This window comes from Schistocerca nitens, chromosome 3, assembly GCF_023898315.1.
Source record: "Schistocerca nitens isolate TAMUIC-IGC-003100 chromosome 3, iqSchNite1.1, whole genome shotgun sequence".
NCBI classification, from domain to species: domain Eukaryota; kingdom Metazoa; phylum Arthropoda; class Insecta; order Orthoptera; family Acrididae; genus Schistocerca; species Schistocerca nitens.
The window spans coordinates 194,185,701-194,201,494 of record NC_064616.1 but is presented as its reverse complement, the minus strand read 5'-3'; the positions used below and the strand labels follow the sequence as shown (position 1 = coordinate 194,201,494).

Sequence of the window (15,794 nt, the reverse complement as noted above, 5' to 3'; positions counted from 1 at the left end):
CTCTGCTACAACATGTCACCCAGTATGTACAAATAATTTTTGTATCCGTAATGAGTTACTATTGTTCCTGTGGATATACAACTGAACATTTATTCACTTTTAACTTGTTTAGGTTGTCACAAATTTCCTTCTGAAGATGTTTTTTATAAATGTTGAAACCATGGTCAAGGGGTTTAAATAAACCTCTGTATTGAAACTGATTGGCTGCTTATTATTTCTTCATAAAGAATAATCAGTATGGGGGGGAAAGCTGAAGTAGAAAAACATAGCGTGACTCAAATACACTGCTAACAGCAAAGATAGTCAAGCAATCTTTAAAATAACAGTAAAATAAACCAGTAAACCATCTTTAAGTGAAAAATGATGCAAGCAGAACAGCTGAAACAGAAATGTGAACAAGCTGACAAACAAAAAAACTTTACTCGTGTAAAATTAAAATTCAATGAAAATGCTCCAAGGTTCAAGCTCCCATAAAAGAAGCAATGAAGGGACTTCAGTAGATTTACAGTAAATTGGCACAAATTCTCACAAATCACAATCAGATAAAAAAATCTACATTTTGCATCTATGTGATGCATTTCTTAATTTTAATTATTTATGTGGGGGGAGGTGGGGGGGGGGGGGAGGAAGAGTTTAAAAAATGTGACACACGAGTTTAGTTCATGCAAGCCAAATGTTGGCTTGACAAAAATATTAACTGTGAATTTCTATATCTTGAGAATATCCCTGACATAACAACATCAAGTAGTGTAGACTAATATATAAAAGGGACTACCAGAGATAAAATTAAAATCAAATACTTCCAGCAATGAAGTACTTTATCTCCTGCCTGTTTAATTCTATCACTTAATCAACACAAGGAATGTCAAGAAGTCCCTATCATGTAACTAGTGGAGAGACAAGAATCTAATAGCACAGATGCAGCTGCAATGACATGTCCTAGTCATTTTATACATTGTATCATGACGACGTAAAACTTCCTGGTAGATTAAAACTTTGTGCTGGACCAAGACTCGAACTCTGGACCTTTGCCATTCACAGGCAAGTGCTCTACTGACTGTGTTACCCAAGCATGGCTCACGAGCCATCCTCACAGCTTTACTTCCACCAGTACCTCATTTCCTATCATCCAAACTTCACATAAGCTCTCCTGCGAACTTGCAAGACTAGTACTCCTGGAAGAAAGCATACTGTGGAGACATAATTAGCCACAGCCTGGTAGAGCACTTGCCCCTGACAGGCAAAGGTCCCGAGTTTGAGTCTCAGTCTGGCACACAATTTTTAATGAGCCACGAAGTTTCATATCAGTGCACAATCCGCTGCAAAGTGAAAATTTCATACATGATGAAGTAGTTTACTGAATCACTCTGGCTATAAAGGCATACTGTCATATAGTCACAAGAATTAAATGTTTTAGGATCTGCAACAAAAATTAATGTGAAAGTTATAAAGCCAAGTCCAAGAAAGCAGTGATTGAGGTTGATCGAACACTACTTTTAAAGTGGACTAATTATGGAGGTGATTGGCTACTGCCTTTATCTGATCTGATGTGTCACATAACTGTACAATGTGGATGGCTAACTACCTGTCCCATCCTAGCAAGACTAGAGCTGCAAGTATGTAAATGCTTGAATATATTAATATTTTTTCCTTGTGCATAAACTGTAACACCATGACATGTCCAGTATCATTGTAAAAGTGATCTAAACATGAATAAACTTTACTAATTCTTCTTCTCCTCCTCCTCCTCTTCCTCCTCACAAATAACTTTCTAAGGGGAAGGACGTTAACCTTGTGCTGAATTACAACCTGCAATTTTCTAAGAACAGTAAGGAGGCTTCGAAGCTTAGCATTCCTCATCACAATTAACAGTGTCGAATGACCTAACTCTGAGGAATATTGAATAGGTCCCAAATTTTAAGCTTGTAATTACAAAACTTGCATTCAGCAAATATAAATCACTTCTTTTCTTCAAGCTGTATGTAGGAGGTTTCTACCCATAAGATTTGCACAGCTTACTTCTGTGTCAGCACGAATCACACCACCATCAAAGATACAGAGTAATACAAAATGTACACTGGACTTTTAATTATGGGGACACTTATTACTAAAGTAAATCTCAGCAAAGAATAAAATAAAAAAAGATTTGAACAACAGAAGATCTAGCAATGCTGAAACTGGAAGAAGGAAGGAACTCTAGTAGCCCAGTACTCCAGACATATAGAAAGACTTTAAGAGTAACAGCGACATTATATGTGTGACACATAGTTTTGCTCTCCACTGCTGTGTCTTCAGGGGTCGTGGCAAACATGTCACATGGGAACGGCCATTGCCCCGCACAGTAAATGAACACGCAGCCCGGCAGGTGGATTGGAACTTCGTATCTTGTTACTGAAGCCTCTGTATATTGATTTTCTGATACAATTGTTATTTTGCTTTCCAGACCGGCACTGACTTGGAACTCTGTGTGATTGAGTGTTGCTGTCTAAGATAATGCTGGCTTTTATTGCAAAGGAAATAGTCAATATGGAACTCAGTCATTTAGTGACATCAGATGTTGTGATGATAACTGCTCCTAAGCAATGGGAGAGGCCCATGGCAGTAATTAAAAAGTCAAATGGCACAATTCAGATTTGTGACAATTTTAAAGCATCTATCAATGCTCACTCTAATATAGATGTTTATACAATCTCGCATTCAGAAGAGCTACTAGCTAAGTTATCAGGGGAGTGGTTCTAATCTAAGATAACTTTAACTGACACTTCTCTGCAATTACCCTCAGATGTAGAATGAAAGCATTTTACCTTAATCAGTTCATCAGAGGAAATGATTACCTTTTGGTGTTGCAAGTACACCCACAGCAGACCAGCCTACACAGGAGGTACCACAAGCTGTGAAATATGTAAATGACATAATAGGTACTTGATCTACCCAAGAGCAACAGCTCAGCAATACTAAATGAGCTATTTAGTTAGTGGATTCAAATGTAAATTAAGTAAGTGTATTTTTTCCAATCAACTTTGCAATATCTTGGCTACAAAGACAGCAAAGATGGTTTCAGGCTCATCTCAGTTGAAACTGAACAACTGTTAGTCTCCCTATCCCAAAGATCCGAAGGAGTTCCAGTTGTTCTTGGGCAATTATTGTGGCAATTTTATACCAAAAGCCACACAAATATTATAACGCCCTCAATTAGCATGAAAATACGGAGTAAAATTTTAGTGGTTTATCACATGTTGGGCAGACTTTCTTGAAAATGAGAAAGTGTTTAATGCCTACTCTTTGTCTGGCCACATTTACGCTAGGAAAATATTCACTCCTGCTGACAGATGCTTCACAATTTACAAGAAGCACTGTTTTACCATAATTTCCCCAAATAAATAGAACAACCGAATGCACACACATCAAAAATTGTAACAGTGACACAGAGGCGTTACAGCTAAACACAAAATGAGGCACTGGCTATTATTTACTGTAGCAAAATAATCATTATTGTATTATATAGAGAAAAAATTCAATCTGGTCCTGGACCACATGTCACTAATTCTGCTTTCTGGACAGCAGCAAACCTACCAGACATGCACATGAAACCAGATGGATCTGTCATGACATTTGTCTTCATAGCCCACTACCAATCAGCCACGGGGCTGCCTGCAGATTGACTATGCAGGCCCATTGGAGATGGCTATGTGGTTGCTTGTTATGAGTGTTCTCCAACTTGCTATACCTTGTACAGATGTCATCAGCAGCTACAATCTGGGCACTAGTGATGATCATTGCCAAAGCAAATACAAATCATCATACTTGATATTGCCCTGATGTTCACATTAGGCGAGCTCTATTCCTTTCGCCAAAGGAATGACATACCACTGGTCTTTTTTATGCTGTGTGAAACTCTACCTTTCGCCAAAGGAATGACATACCACTTGTCTTTTTTATGCTGTGTGAAAGTCTAAAGCAGCTGAGTTGCTGCATGGGCACAGACATCATACCCTTTTTGTTCCGCTGTATCGGATGAAGGGAGCTCAGTCGTTACACAACATTTGCATTACCATACCCACCCACTCAAGGCCATTGCACCTGACTGCAGAATGATTTTACCGCTGCTAATAAACATTTCGCGTAAGGACCACAAAGGCAAGATAAGAGAAATTATGGTTAATACAGAAGCACATATACAGTCATTTTTCCCTTGCTCCATTTGCAAGTGGAATAAGAAAGGAAATAACTAGTGGTGGTACATGGTACCCTCAGCCATACAAAATATGGTGGCCTGCAGACTACGTATGTAGACGAGGATACACCAGGGTGGACGCAAGGGGTTGTTAATTGTCATGGGAGTAGCCAGTCATTTGAAGCAGCAGCCAGACAAGGGCGCTTCATGCAACATCAAAAACAGCTACAGCTGTGACAACTAAATTACACTACACTCCAAATATGATCTTTCCAGGATCCAAGTATCCATCCAAGATCCAAGTATCCATCCAAGACCACAACCACTGCCGGCTATGGCTCCCAGCAGGTCCATGTTCATACTGCAACCTCTCAGACTTTCACACAGTCTCGCTCAAGACCCTTGTCTCCATTTATTTATTTATTTATTTATTTTTTATTTATGAGGGTTGGAACTTTAACAGTGGCAACTATTTATTTACAGTTCGTAGAAAATAAATACAGGTTTCAAAGTTTTACTGACCTTCAAAGTAGTCACCAGCATTGTGTATAATCCGTTGCCAGCGATGTGGAAGTCGTAGAATACTCTTAGCAGTGCCAGTTGTGTTGACAGTTCAAGCGGCGCAGTCTATTGCCCAACTGCAGAAAGTGTCAACATTTCTGTCTCTATGCTGTTCATTTTCGGAACACAACCTACAACCAGCTTAGAGACGGAAGTGAAGACACTTTCCGCAGGACATGACCATCATTTTGCAGAACAATTCTCAAGCACGTACAGTGCAAACTGTTACTGATTTGTTTGTTTGATGGGTCTGCTAAGTGCTATACCACCTACTGCACTCCCCTGACTTAAGCCCTCGTGAGTTCAACTGTATTTCTAAACTGAAGGAAACAGTTCACGGCATTTGCTTCAGAACTGCTACAAATTTGTCAGGCAATGGACCGCGCTGCTCGAACTGTCAACACAACTGGCACTGCTAAGAGTATCCTACGACTTCCACATCGCTGGCAACGGGTTATACACAATGCTGGTAACTACTCTGAAGGTCAGTAAAACTTTGAAACACGTATCTATTTTGTACAAGCTGTAAATAAATAGTTGCCACTATTGAAGTACCAGCACTCTTATTTATTTACACGTCAAGTTCCATAGGACCAACTTGAGGAGCAAATCACCAAGGTCATGGAACGTGTCAGTACATGAAATTACAACACAAAACTAATAACCAATAAAAATAAAATGTTTATGAACCCAAAAAGCCATAAGATGAAGTAAATGCAATCAACAATCTAACATAAGAATCAGCTTAATTTTTCAAGGAACTCCTCAACAGAATAGAAGCAGTGACCCATGAGGAGACTCTTCAGTTTCGATTTGAAAGCACATGGATTACTGCTGAGATTTTTTAATTCTGGCGGTAGCTTATTGAAAATGGATGCAGCAGTATACTGCACACCTTTCTGCCTAAGAGTTAAGGAAGTCCGATCCAAATGCAGGTTGGATTTCTGCCAAGTATTAACTGAGTGAAAGTTGCTTCTTCTTGGGAATAAACTGATATTGTTAACAAGAAACGACAGTCAAAATACCCAGACTAGCGAACAGGGGTCAACAAGAGCTTTGCAAACTTACACCACTTATTGCCCAAACCGCCCATTTCTGAGCCAAAAATATCCTTTCAGAATAGGAAGAGTTACCCCAAAATATAATACCATATAACATAAGCGAATGAAAATAAGCAAAGTAGACTAATTTTTGTGTCGAATGATTACTTGCTCCAGATACCGTTTGAATAGTAAAAATGGCAGCATTAAGTCTTTGAACAAGATCCTGAATGTGGTCTTTCCACAACATAACACCTAGAAATTTGAACTGCTCAGTTTCACTAATCATATGCCCATGCGGTGAAATTAAAATAACAGGTTTTGTTGAATTGTGTGTTAGAAACTGTAAAAACTGAGTCTTACTGTGATTTAGCGTTAGTTTATTTTCTACAAGCCATGAACTTATGTCATGAACTGCACTATTTGAAACTGAGCCAATATTGCACACAACAACCTTTACTACCTTGCTAGTGTCATCAGCAAACAGAAATATTTTAGAGTTACCCATAATACTTAAAGGCATATCATTTATATAAATAAGGAACAGGAGTGGCCCCAACACTGATCCTGGGGCACCCCCCCAATTTGACCATACCCCCCCTCCCCCCTCAGACTCCACATAACAGCCATTCTCAACACTGAATAATGACCTTTTGTTGTCTGTTGTTGAAGTAAGAGGTGAACCAATTGTGAGCTACTCCCCGTATTCCATATTGTCCAACTTCTGGAGCAATATTTTTGGAGCAACACAATAAAACACCTTAGTTAAATCAAAAAATATTCCTAATGTTCGAAACCTTTTGTTTAGCCCATCCAGTACCTCACAGAGAAGAGAGAATATAGCATTTTCAGTTGTTAAACTGACTTCTAAAGCCGAACTGTACATTTGATCAAATTGTGTGATTTAAAATGATCAATTATCCTTACATACACAGCCTTTTCAATAACTTTAGCAAACAATGATGGCATAGAAAGAGGTCTAAAATTGTCTTCATTGTCCCTTTCTCCCTTTTTATAAAGCGGCTTTACTATTGAGTACTTTTATCATTCAGATAACTGACCATTCGTAAAAGAAAAGTTACAAATATGGCTATGTACGGTGCTAACATGTGCAGCATAGTACTTTAATATTCTGCTAGGCACTCCATTATATCCACGAGAGTCTTCAGTGATTTAATCATTGATTCAATCTCCCCCTTGTCTGTATCACAGAGGAGTATTTCAGACAGCAATCTCAGAAAGGCATTTGCCAAGAGTGTTATATGATTCCCTGTAGAAACTAAATTTTTATTTAATTCACCAGCAATGCTCAGAAAATGATTGTTAAATACTATACATATATCTGATTTATCTGTAACAGAAATATTTTTACTACGAACTGATTTTATATCGTCGACCTTGTGCTGCTAACCAGACATTTCCTTTACAACTGACCATATGGTTTTAATTTTATCCTGTAAAATAGCTATTCTATTTGCATACCACATACTCTTTGCCTTCCTAATAACAGTTTTATGCACCTTACAGTACTGTTTGTAATGGGTTACTGTAGTTTGATTGTGACTACTTCTAACATTCTGATATAATTCCCACTTTGTTCTACATGACGTCCTTATTCCACTAGTCAGCCACCCAGGCTGCCTTTTTACTGCTAGTACCCCATTTAGAATGTTATAATGGAAAGCAACTCTCAAAGAGCAAAAGAAATGTGTTCAGGAAAGCATTATATTTGTCACCTATGTTACTGGCACTATAAACATCCTGCCACTCTTGTTCCTTGGCGTGTTTTAAAGAACACTCTATTTCCATTGGATTAACTTTCCTACATAGTCTGTATGTGACATTTGTTTGAGTACAAAAGCCTTTTAGAGTTAAAATTTGTGCATCATGGTCTGAAAGGCCATTCACCCTTTTACTAAAAGAATGCCCATCTAGTAATGAAGAATGCATAAAAATATTGTCTATGGCTGTGCTACTGTTCCCCTGCACCCTAGTTGGAAGAAACACAGTCTATGTCAGATCATATGAATTTAGGAGATCTACCAACGTCCTTTTTCTTGTACAATCATACACAAAATTAATATTGTAGTCACCACATATAACTAATTTTTGGTATTTCCTATAAAGTGAATCAAGAACCTTCTCTAGCTTGAGCAGAAATGCTCTGATGCCAGAGTTAGGGGACCTATAAACAACAACAATTAGAAGTTTAGTTTCACTAAATTCAACTGCTCCTGCACAAAATTCAAATATCTGTTCAGTGCAGTGCTGTGATATGTCTATAGACTCAAATGGAATACTGTTTGTTTTTTTTTTTTTTTTTTTTTTTTTACGTACATGGCCACTCCCCCACTTCATAAGGAACTCCTTGAAAAACAGCCAGCTAATCTGTATTCCAGTAAAGGAAGTCTCTGAATTGTCAAATAATTTAAGTGGTGCTTCGATATACCAACAATTTCGGAGTCAACATCTATAAGCAGTTCACTAACTTTATCTCTAATACCTCTTATATTTTGATGAAATATGCTAATTCCTTCTCTACTTGGAAACATGATGTCCTCTGAAGGTGATTCCTTAGTTAGAGGAACTTCCTTTAAGCAGGTATACCTATCAGCTGACTTCAATCAAAAAGAGGTGCAGCTCTAACACCAACTACTACAGGAATTTTTCCATGAGTGATCCCACCGCCATCCACTACACTGTCACCTATAAGCTTTGCCAGCCTACCCTTCCCTTATCACTTAAGGTGCACACCTGCCTAGTGAAACCTGATCTACTGATAGACTGAACTGGCACCACCGCAATGTGACCCATGCCCTCTGCCATCAGTGCCTTCTCCAGCCCCATGTTAACGTGCCCAACAGCCGAATTAAGATGATGCCGATCATGACGCCGAAACAGTTGCACGAAATGCACGTCAGTGCCACCAGTCTGAGTAGCTATGTTTACAAGGTCACCACCTACATCATATTCCCCGTCCCTATCAAGAGTATTCCCTGCTCCACCCACCATCACTACCTGATCCTTGTTTGTAAAATTCCTACATAACTCCCCTATGCTGTCAGTCACCTGAGCCAATCCTGCACTACGCTTCACAATCCTGGCGACCTGGTACTCACTCCCCAACACTTCCTGCAACTGCTGGCCCACACCTCTACCGTGTGAACTACCTAGCAACAGAACCTTCTTCTTTCTGTTACACTTTGTAACTGACTTAGGTCTCCTAACTGCTGAGGACTGATGCATGTTTCCTACACCTACAAGAAGTTCCTCTCCACTCAACTCTGACAGTGAAAAATCTTCAGCCACCTGGCAAGAAGTGCTGTTCTGTATGTCCTCCATGAACATAGGCAAAGCCAACATGACCATCAGCCATTGAGCCATAGGTGTAAACCACTTTACAGCCCTGGTACATGTTGAGAATCGAGAGGAAGTGACAGCGGAGAGTCGCAGGGTTAACTGAGTCCTTAGGGCCATGTGAAAGGTCCAGACGAAGCAACGGACTAGATGCACACCAAGGAGGTGTTCGTGAATGAACCTCAAGTATAGGTGTTAAAGGCAAGGACTCCAGTTCGGAGAGAAGGGGTCGCACATGAACTGCAATTGTAAGCCCTGACCTGGGTCGCCAATGTGGGAGATGAACCGCCATGGGCAGGAAAAGGAGATGGTAATTCGAATGTGCAGGAGAACTACGAACATGTGTAACGTGGAGAACAATTGCGCATGCCAAACCTGCAATGGAGGGACTCCAGCCTCCAACAGGACGCTGGTCACCAGACTTATCCTAAAAGCTCCTGTCGCTATGCGAACACCGCAGTGGTGCACTGGCCTGAGCAAACGCAGCGCTGAGGATGCCGCCGAATCATAAACCAGACTCCCATAGTCAAGGCGGGATTGAACAAGGTCTCTGTAGAGCTGCAGCAGCGTAGAGCAATCTGCACCCCAGTTTGTGTTGCTCAGGCAGCAGAGGGCACTGAGGTGCTGCCAGCGCTTCTGCTTAAGCTGACAGAGGTGAGGAAGTCAAGTCAATCGAGCATCAAAAACCATTACTAACAATCAATATGTCTCTACTACAATGAGTGGATCGTCATGAAGGTAAAGTTCTGGTTCTAGATGAACAGTACGATGCCGACACAAGTGCATGACACGCGACTTAGCGGCCGAAAACTGGAAACTGTGGGCAAGAGCCCATGACTGCACCTTGTGAATGGCTCCCTGTAGGCACCACTCAGCAACACCAGTACTGGTGGTGCAGTACGAAATGTAGAAGTCATCTGCGTACAGAGACGGCGAGTGGACGGCCCTACAGCTGCTGCTTGTCCATTAATGGCCACTAAAAATAGAGATACACACAATACGGAGCCCTACGGGACCCCATTCTCCTGGATATGGGGCAAACTATGGGAGGCACCATCTTGGAGATGGAAAGTACGAAGCGACAGAAAATTTTGCATAAAAATCAGGTGCGGGCCTCTGAGACCCCACTCGTATAATGTGGCACAGATATGATGTTGCCAGGTGGTGTCATACACTTTTCATAAATCAAAAAAGATGGCAACCAGATGTCGGCGTCTCGAAAAGGCTGTTCGGATGGCAGACTCGAGGGACACAAGATTATCAGTGGTAGAGTGACCCTGGCAGAAGCCGCCCTGACATGGAGCCAGTAGGCCAAATGACTCCTGGACCCAACCCAACCGCCGACACATCATACGTTCCAGCAGCTTACAAAGAACTTGGGTGAGGCTGATGGGCTGATAGCTATCCACATCAAGTGGGTTTTTACCAGGTTTAAGCACCGGAACGATGGTGCTGTCCTGCCACTGCGATGGAAAGATGCCATTGCACCAGATCCAGTTGAAGATGACAAGGAGATGTCGCTTGTAGTCAGATGAGAGATGTTTAGTCATCTGACCGTGGATCTGATCTAGCCCAGGAGCTGTGTTGGGACAATATGCAAGGGCACTGAGGAGCTTCCACACTGTAAATGGGGTGTTATAGGGTACACAATGGTGTATAGCGAACAAGAGGACTTTCCTTTCCATCTGCCTGCCGTTTGAGGGTGCGAAAGTCTGGGGTGTAGTTCTCAGACGCAGAAGCTCAAGCATAGTGCTCAGCAATCGCGTTTGCGTCGGTAGACAACACGCCATTGATGTTAATGCCAGGGACACCTGTTGGAGTCTGGTAGCCAAGAAGACATCTGATCTTCGTCCAGCCTCGAGAAGGTGACGTATGGCATCCAATGGTCGAGACGTATCTCTCCCAACACTCCTGCTTCCATCTTTTGATAAGATGCCGGATGCAGGTGTGGAGGTACTTAAAGGCTATGATGTGCTCCAGAGAAGGGTGCCACTTATGCCACTGTAGAGCAGGCTGATGCTGAATTGCCTCAGCAACTTCCGGCGACCACCGAGGGACTGCCTTTTGCCGGGGGCACTCTAAAGAGTGAGGGATCGTGTTTTCCGCCGGATTAATGATTGCTGTAGTCACCTTGCTCAACCATCACATCAATGTCACCATGTGGGGGAGAGTAAATGGTGACTGTAGAGGTGAAAGTTTCCCAGTCTACCTTGTTTAAAGCCCATCTGGTCAAGCGTCCATGGACCTGATGCCAGGGCGGTGACAGGAAGATGGGGAAGTGGTCACTATCATACAGGTTATCATGTGCTCTCCAGTGGATAGATGCCCTGGGCTGCAAACAGATAAATCAATGGCCAAGTAGCTACCAGGAGCCACACTGAAATGTGTGGCGGCCCAAGTACTTAAGAGGCAGAGGTCGAACTGAGACAGTAAAGTTTCAACATCTCTGCCGCAGCCAGTAACCATGGTGCCACTCCACAAGGGGTTATGGGCGTTAAAATCTCCCCAAAGTAGGAAAGGATTAGGGAGTTGATCAATCTGTGCATTTAGGGGTACTGCACCATCTGGAGCAAGATATACATTGCAGACAGTTATTTCCCATGTCGTCCTTATTCCGACAGCCATGGCTTCAAGAGGGGTTTGAAGGGGGCACAGTTGCACTACAGACTGAGTTTAGGACATAAACGCGAACTCCACCTGACACTCGATTATAGTTGCTACAGTTCCTGTAATATCCCTTACAGCCACGGAGGGCAGGGGTCCGCATTGCAGGGAACCAGGTTTCCTGCGGGCGAGGAGGGGGGGGGGAGGGGGGGGCAATGCAGAAAGCAGGTGTAAAGCTTAACAGTTGGCATAGCTCAGACAGGTGGTGGAAAACACCACCGCAATTCCACTGGAGGATGACATCGTGAGACTGGGACGGCATGGAACATTCAATGAGGCAGTTGACGCCTCAGGGTCACCTCCTGCCACCGACTTATTGCCTGAGCAGTCTATATCCATTGTGTCTGCGGGTCCGGCCGGCGAGATCTAGGTCATCAGCGGACACCAGAATCTCCACCTCATCTCCAGATGCAGAGCTTGTAGGTAGCGGTGGTATGGGTGCCACGGCAATTTCCTTGGTCTTAGGGGTCTTCTTTTTGGACTTGACTCTCTGCTTTCTGCTCCTTGGGTTTCTCTTGCTGGGAGGGCTTCACTGAATCAGTCTCTGGGACTGAGGAGGATCATGAAGCTTTTGGGCACTTCAGCCACTGGCGGGCATTATCGTTCCCACTAGCAGAAACCTGGGAAGGGAGTGACCCCAGGGATCCCTTCCTGGCGAGAGGAGCCAAAGAAGACTTACACTTCTCCGGCTCAGAAGTGAGGACTGGTGTCCCTGATGGTTGGGTGGTTTGGGGGGGGGGGGGGGGGGGGGCGCAGTGCTAAACTCAAAGCCAGACCGTCGTTCTATTTGTGGAATGTACTCTGCCTGTGGTAGGAGTGAACTTCTGACAGGCTTCCAGAATGATATTTTCACTCTGCAGCGGAGTGTGTTTTGATATGAAACTTCCTGGCAGATTAAAACTGTGTGGCCAACTGAGACTCGAACTCGGGAACTTTGCCTTTCGCAGGCAAGTGCTCTACCATCTGAGCTACCGAAGCACGACTCACACCCGGTCCTCAGAGCTTTACTTCTGCCAGTATCTCGTCTCCTACCTTGCCCGTGAAAGGCAAAGGTCCCGAGTTCGAGTCTCAGTCGGCCACACAGTTTCAATCTGCCAGGAAGTTTCTGACAGGCTGTCATTCAGCATACTATCCAGTAAGGGAATTAGTCTGTGTATGGGACCGTTTCATTAAAAGTACTCTTCCCCAGACTGTCACACACAGCAGCCAGTCTAGAAAAACCATGACTGTTTGTTTCTTGTCAAATCCAGTTTCCTCATAATTGGTTAAAGGGTGGACCTGATCAGTGCAGCAACAACACTGGTGTGATCCAGCTTGATATACTGGGTTTAACATTTCAGCCATTATTCTGTGTACAATCAACCTTTCATGAGTGGGTGAGGACGAGCAATATGATTAGTTTGAAGCTTGTGAAAGGTCAGAGTCTTTCCGCTGTTTCAGATATGTAATAATTTTAGACTTGCAACAGTCGATGTGATTATGATAATGCAGTTGAAAAAGAAAGCAAGACAGATTTTCTGGAAACTCAATAGTATTTGAATGGTCACTTCCTCAGTCGTGTTGACCAGGAGCCCAGTTGTCCTGCTGGAATGGCTGAAATTTATACTCACATCAGTTTTCACCTATTTAGCTTTCCTGGCATGATTCGGTGATTTCTGAAGCTTTGGTACTGTTTCATAGGAGTTTGTTCAATCAAATTCAGCAGCAAGTCTGCTTGTCTCCTCATGCCATACTGGCATATAATCTTTTTGGACTTCTCCGGTATGCTTCTCTTGGCTGCTGCTTTATTTGGGTCACAAAACCTTCCATAGTTCCAGAAAGAGATTTTCACTCTGCAGCGGAGTGCGTGCTGATATGAAACTTCCTGGCAGATTAAAATTGTGTGCTAGACTGAGACGAACTTAGAACTTTTGCCTTTCATGGGCAAGTGCTCTAACAACAGAGCTATCCAAGCACAACTCACACCCTGTCCTCCCAAGCACTGGTGGAAGTAACATCGTGAGGATGGATAATCGAGTCATGCTTGGGTAGCTCAATTGGTAGAGCAAATGCCCCCGAAAGGCAAAGGTCCTGAGTTTGAGTCTTCGTCTGACACATAGTTTTAACCCACCAGGAAGTTTCATTTCCTTCCATAGTTCTCTGGAACTGACTTAACACATCTTATATTAGCACCTGAGTTGACTGTGAGTGAAGTCAACTAACAATTGCCTCCATATTCTTGAAAACTAGATAGTCAAATTAGGAGAAGTGAAACCGAGCTCACGTGAATAGTCACATCTCTAACAAGATGAGTGAAGTGTGTCTGTGTCTTTGGCATTGTTTACAAGACTTAATTATTTCTGCCCATGCAATAATGATGCTGAATAAAATGTGAAACAAGTTGGAAAAAAGTTGGATAAAAAGGAAGGAGATATGAAGACAAGACTGAAAAAGAACAGAATGAAACAACAGCTATGAACATGCTAACCAACATACCCTGCTCTGATCAGTCATCTAAAATATCAATATTTTTTCTTAATCCTTCATTATTCCTCCTTACATATTCATTCCTTCACCTTATTTCCATAGATATTTTAGCACAGGAACCACTAACATGATGTAAACATTAATACAAATTAATTTCAACTTCCACAAATTATTCTTCTTACCTCAATTATGTGTTTTACTACATCATTTCCTTTCCCTTCAGAAATTAGAGAATCAACTGATGTCAGTTCCACTGCTTCATAGTTTGGGGAGGCAATATTTATTTTCCATGCACCAGCTTCATAACATGGAAGTTCAGATCCATAGTGTAAGAACCTTTTCAGTCGTGTTTCCGCTGATACCGCCATTTCCTTGAACACAGAGAGTTTTTTTTTAGTCTAACAGCCAAACAATGGACTTAAATTTATGGAAAAAACTTGAATATCGATGAACTTGAAAGTTAAAGAAAATTCTTCATGTGGGTAGAAGAGAGTAGAACATAATACTTCAATTGTGTGCTGTAATTAGATAGGCTGTACTACTGAGATAGACAAGAATGGGGGGGTGGGGGGGGGGGAATTCAGTACAGCCTTGTTGAATGAATCATCACAGCATTTGCCTGGCAAGATATAGATAAACAATTTTTGCATGAAAAGATAGCATGCTCTCTATTAGTTGTATCCTGCACAAATCTAACTGATGATGCATTGCAGATTTTTAGTCGATCCAACCCCCCCCCCACCCCCACACACACACACCACCCCACACACCCCCACCCCCTCCTCCTCCTCCTCCTCCTCCTCCTCCTCCTCCAGATGAAGCAGATTGATTCTGGGCACGAGACATGGATATACCACATGACAGGAAGTAGTTTACTGCATAACACTGTGTTTTAACTTCATCATTTGCCTTATTGTTGACCTTGTGCCAGGATTCATGCAACAGATCTAACTTTGTTGAAGTGATTGAACTGTGACTGGCTACAATTCCAATTTCATTCTATATGTTTACCATATGATGGCTCAACATCACATAATAGTACAGATTCCTTGCAGAGAGAGGAATGTTTTGTTCCACAATTTGTGCCCTGTCAGAGTTGATTTCTCCTTCAGTTCAATCTTTGTAGCACTGTTTTACAGTGTCCATTGTAGTATCATTTCACTTTCAGCTATACCATATTTAGATTAGGGCAAACTCGGCTAATTTCACAGTATTAAGGTTTTTTGTCTCTAGTATTTAAAAGAAATATATTAAAAATGGAATTTTTGTATCAAATGATAAGTTAAAGTAGTATAATTCGTTGGTATAAATGTTAAGTATTGAAAGCTGAATTTCAGATACAAAAAAAGCTTTATGAAAATAGTGCTAATTTACTGTATTAATAAGAACTCAGGCAATTTTGCAAGACCACTTGAGTAATTTCACAGTAGCAGTTATAATTCTAAAAAAAACTTTTGTATCTTTAGAACATCATTTAATGTAAACAAAAACTTCATATACTTCACATGTACTGTATTCACTATCACCAAAGT

At 41.9% G+C, this 15,794-nt stretch overlaps 1 protein-coding gene across 5 annotated transcripts in view; it reads right to left on the bottom strand.

Annotated features, from left to right (window-relative positions):
• Nucleotides 1-15,794, bottom strand: part of LOC126248141 (RNA-binding protein Ro60-like) — a 139,012-nt gene that overhangs the window by 90,320 nt on the left and 32,898 nt on the right. For all 5 annotated transcript variants that reach the window (XM_049948839.1, XM_049948840.1, XM_049948837.1 and 2 more), the window contains one exon: nt 14,445-14,633. In XM_049948839.1, the coding sequence (XP_049804796.1) occupies nt 14,445-14,633 (189 nt within the window). The remainder of the gene's footprint in view (nt 1-14,444; nt 14,634-15,794) is intronic.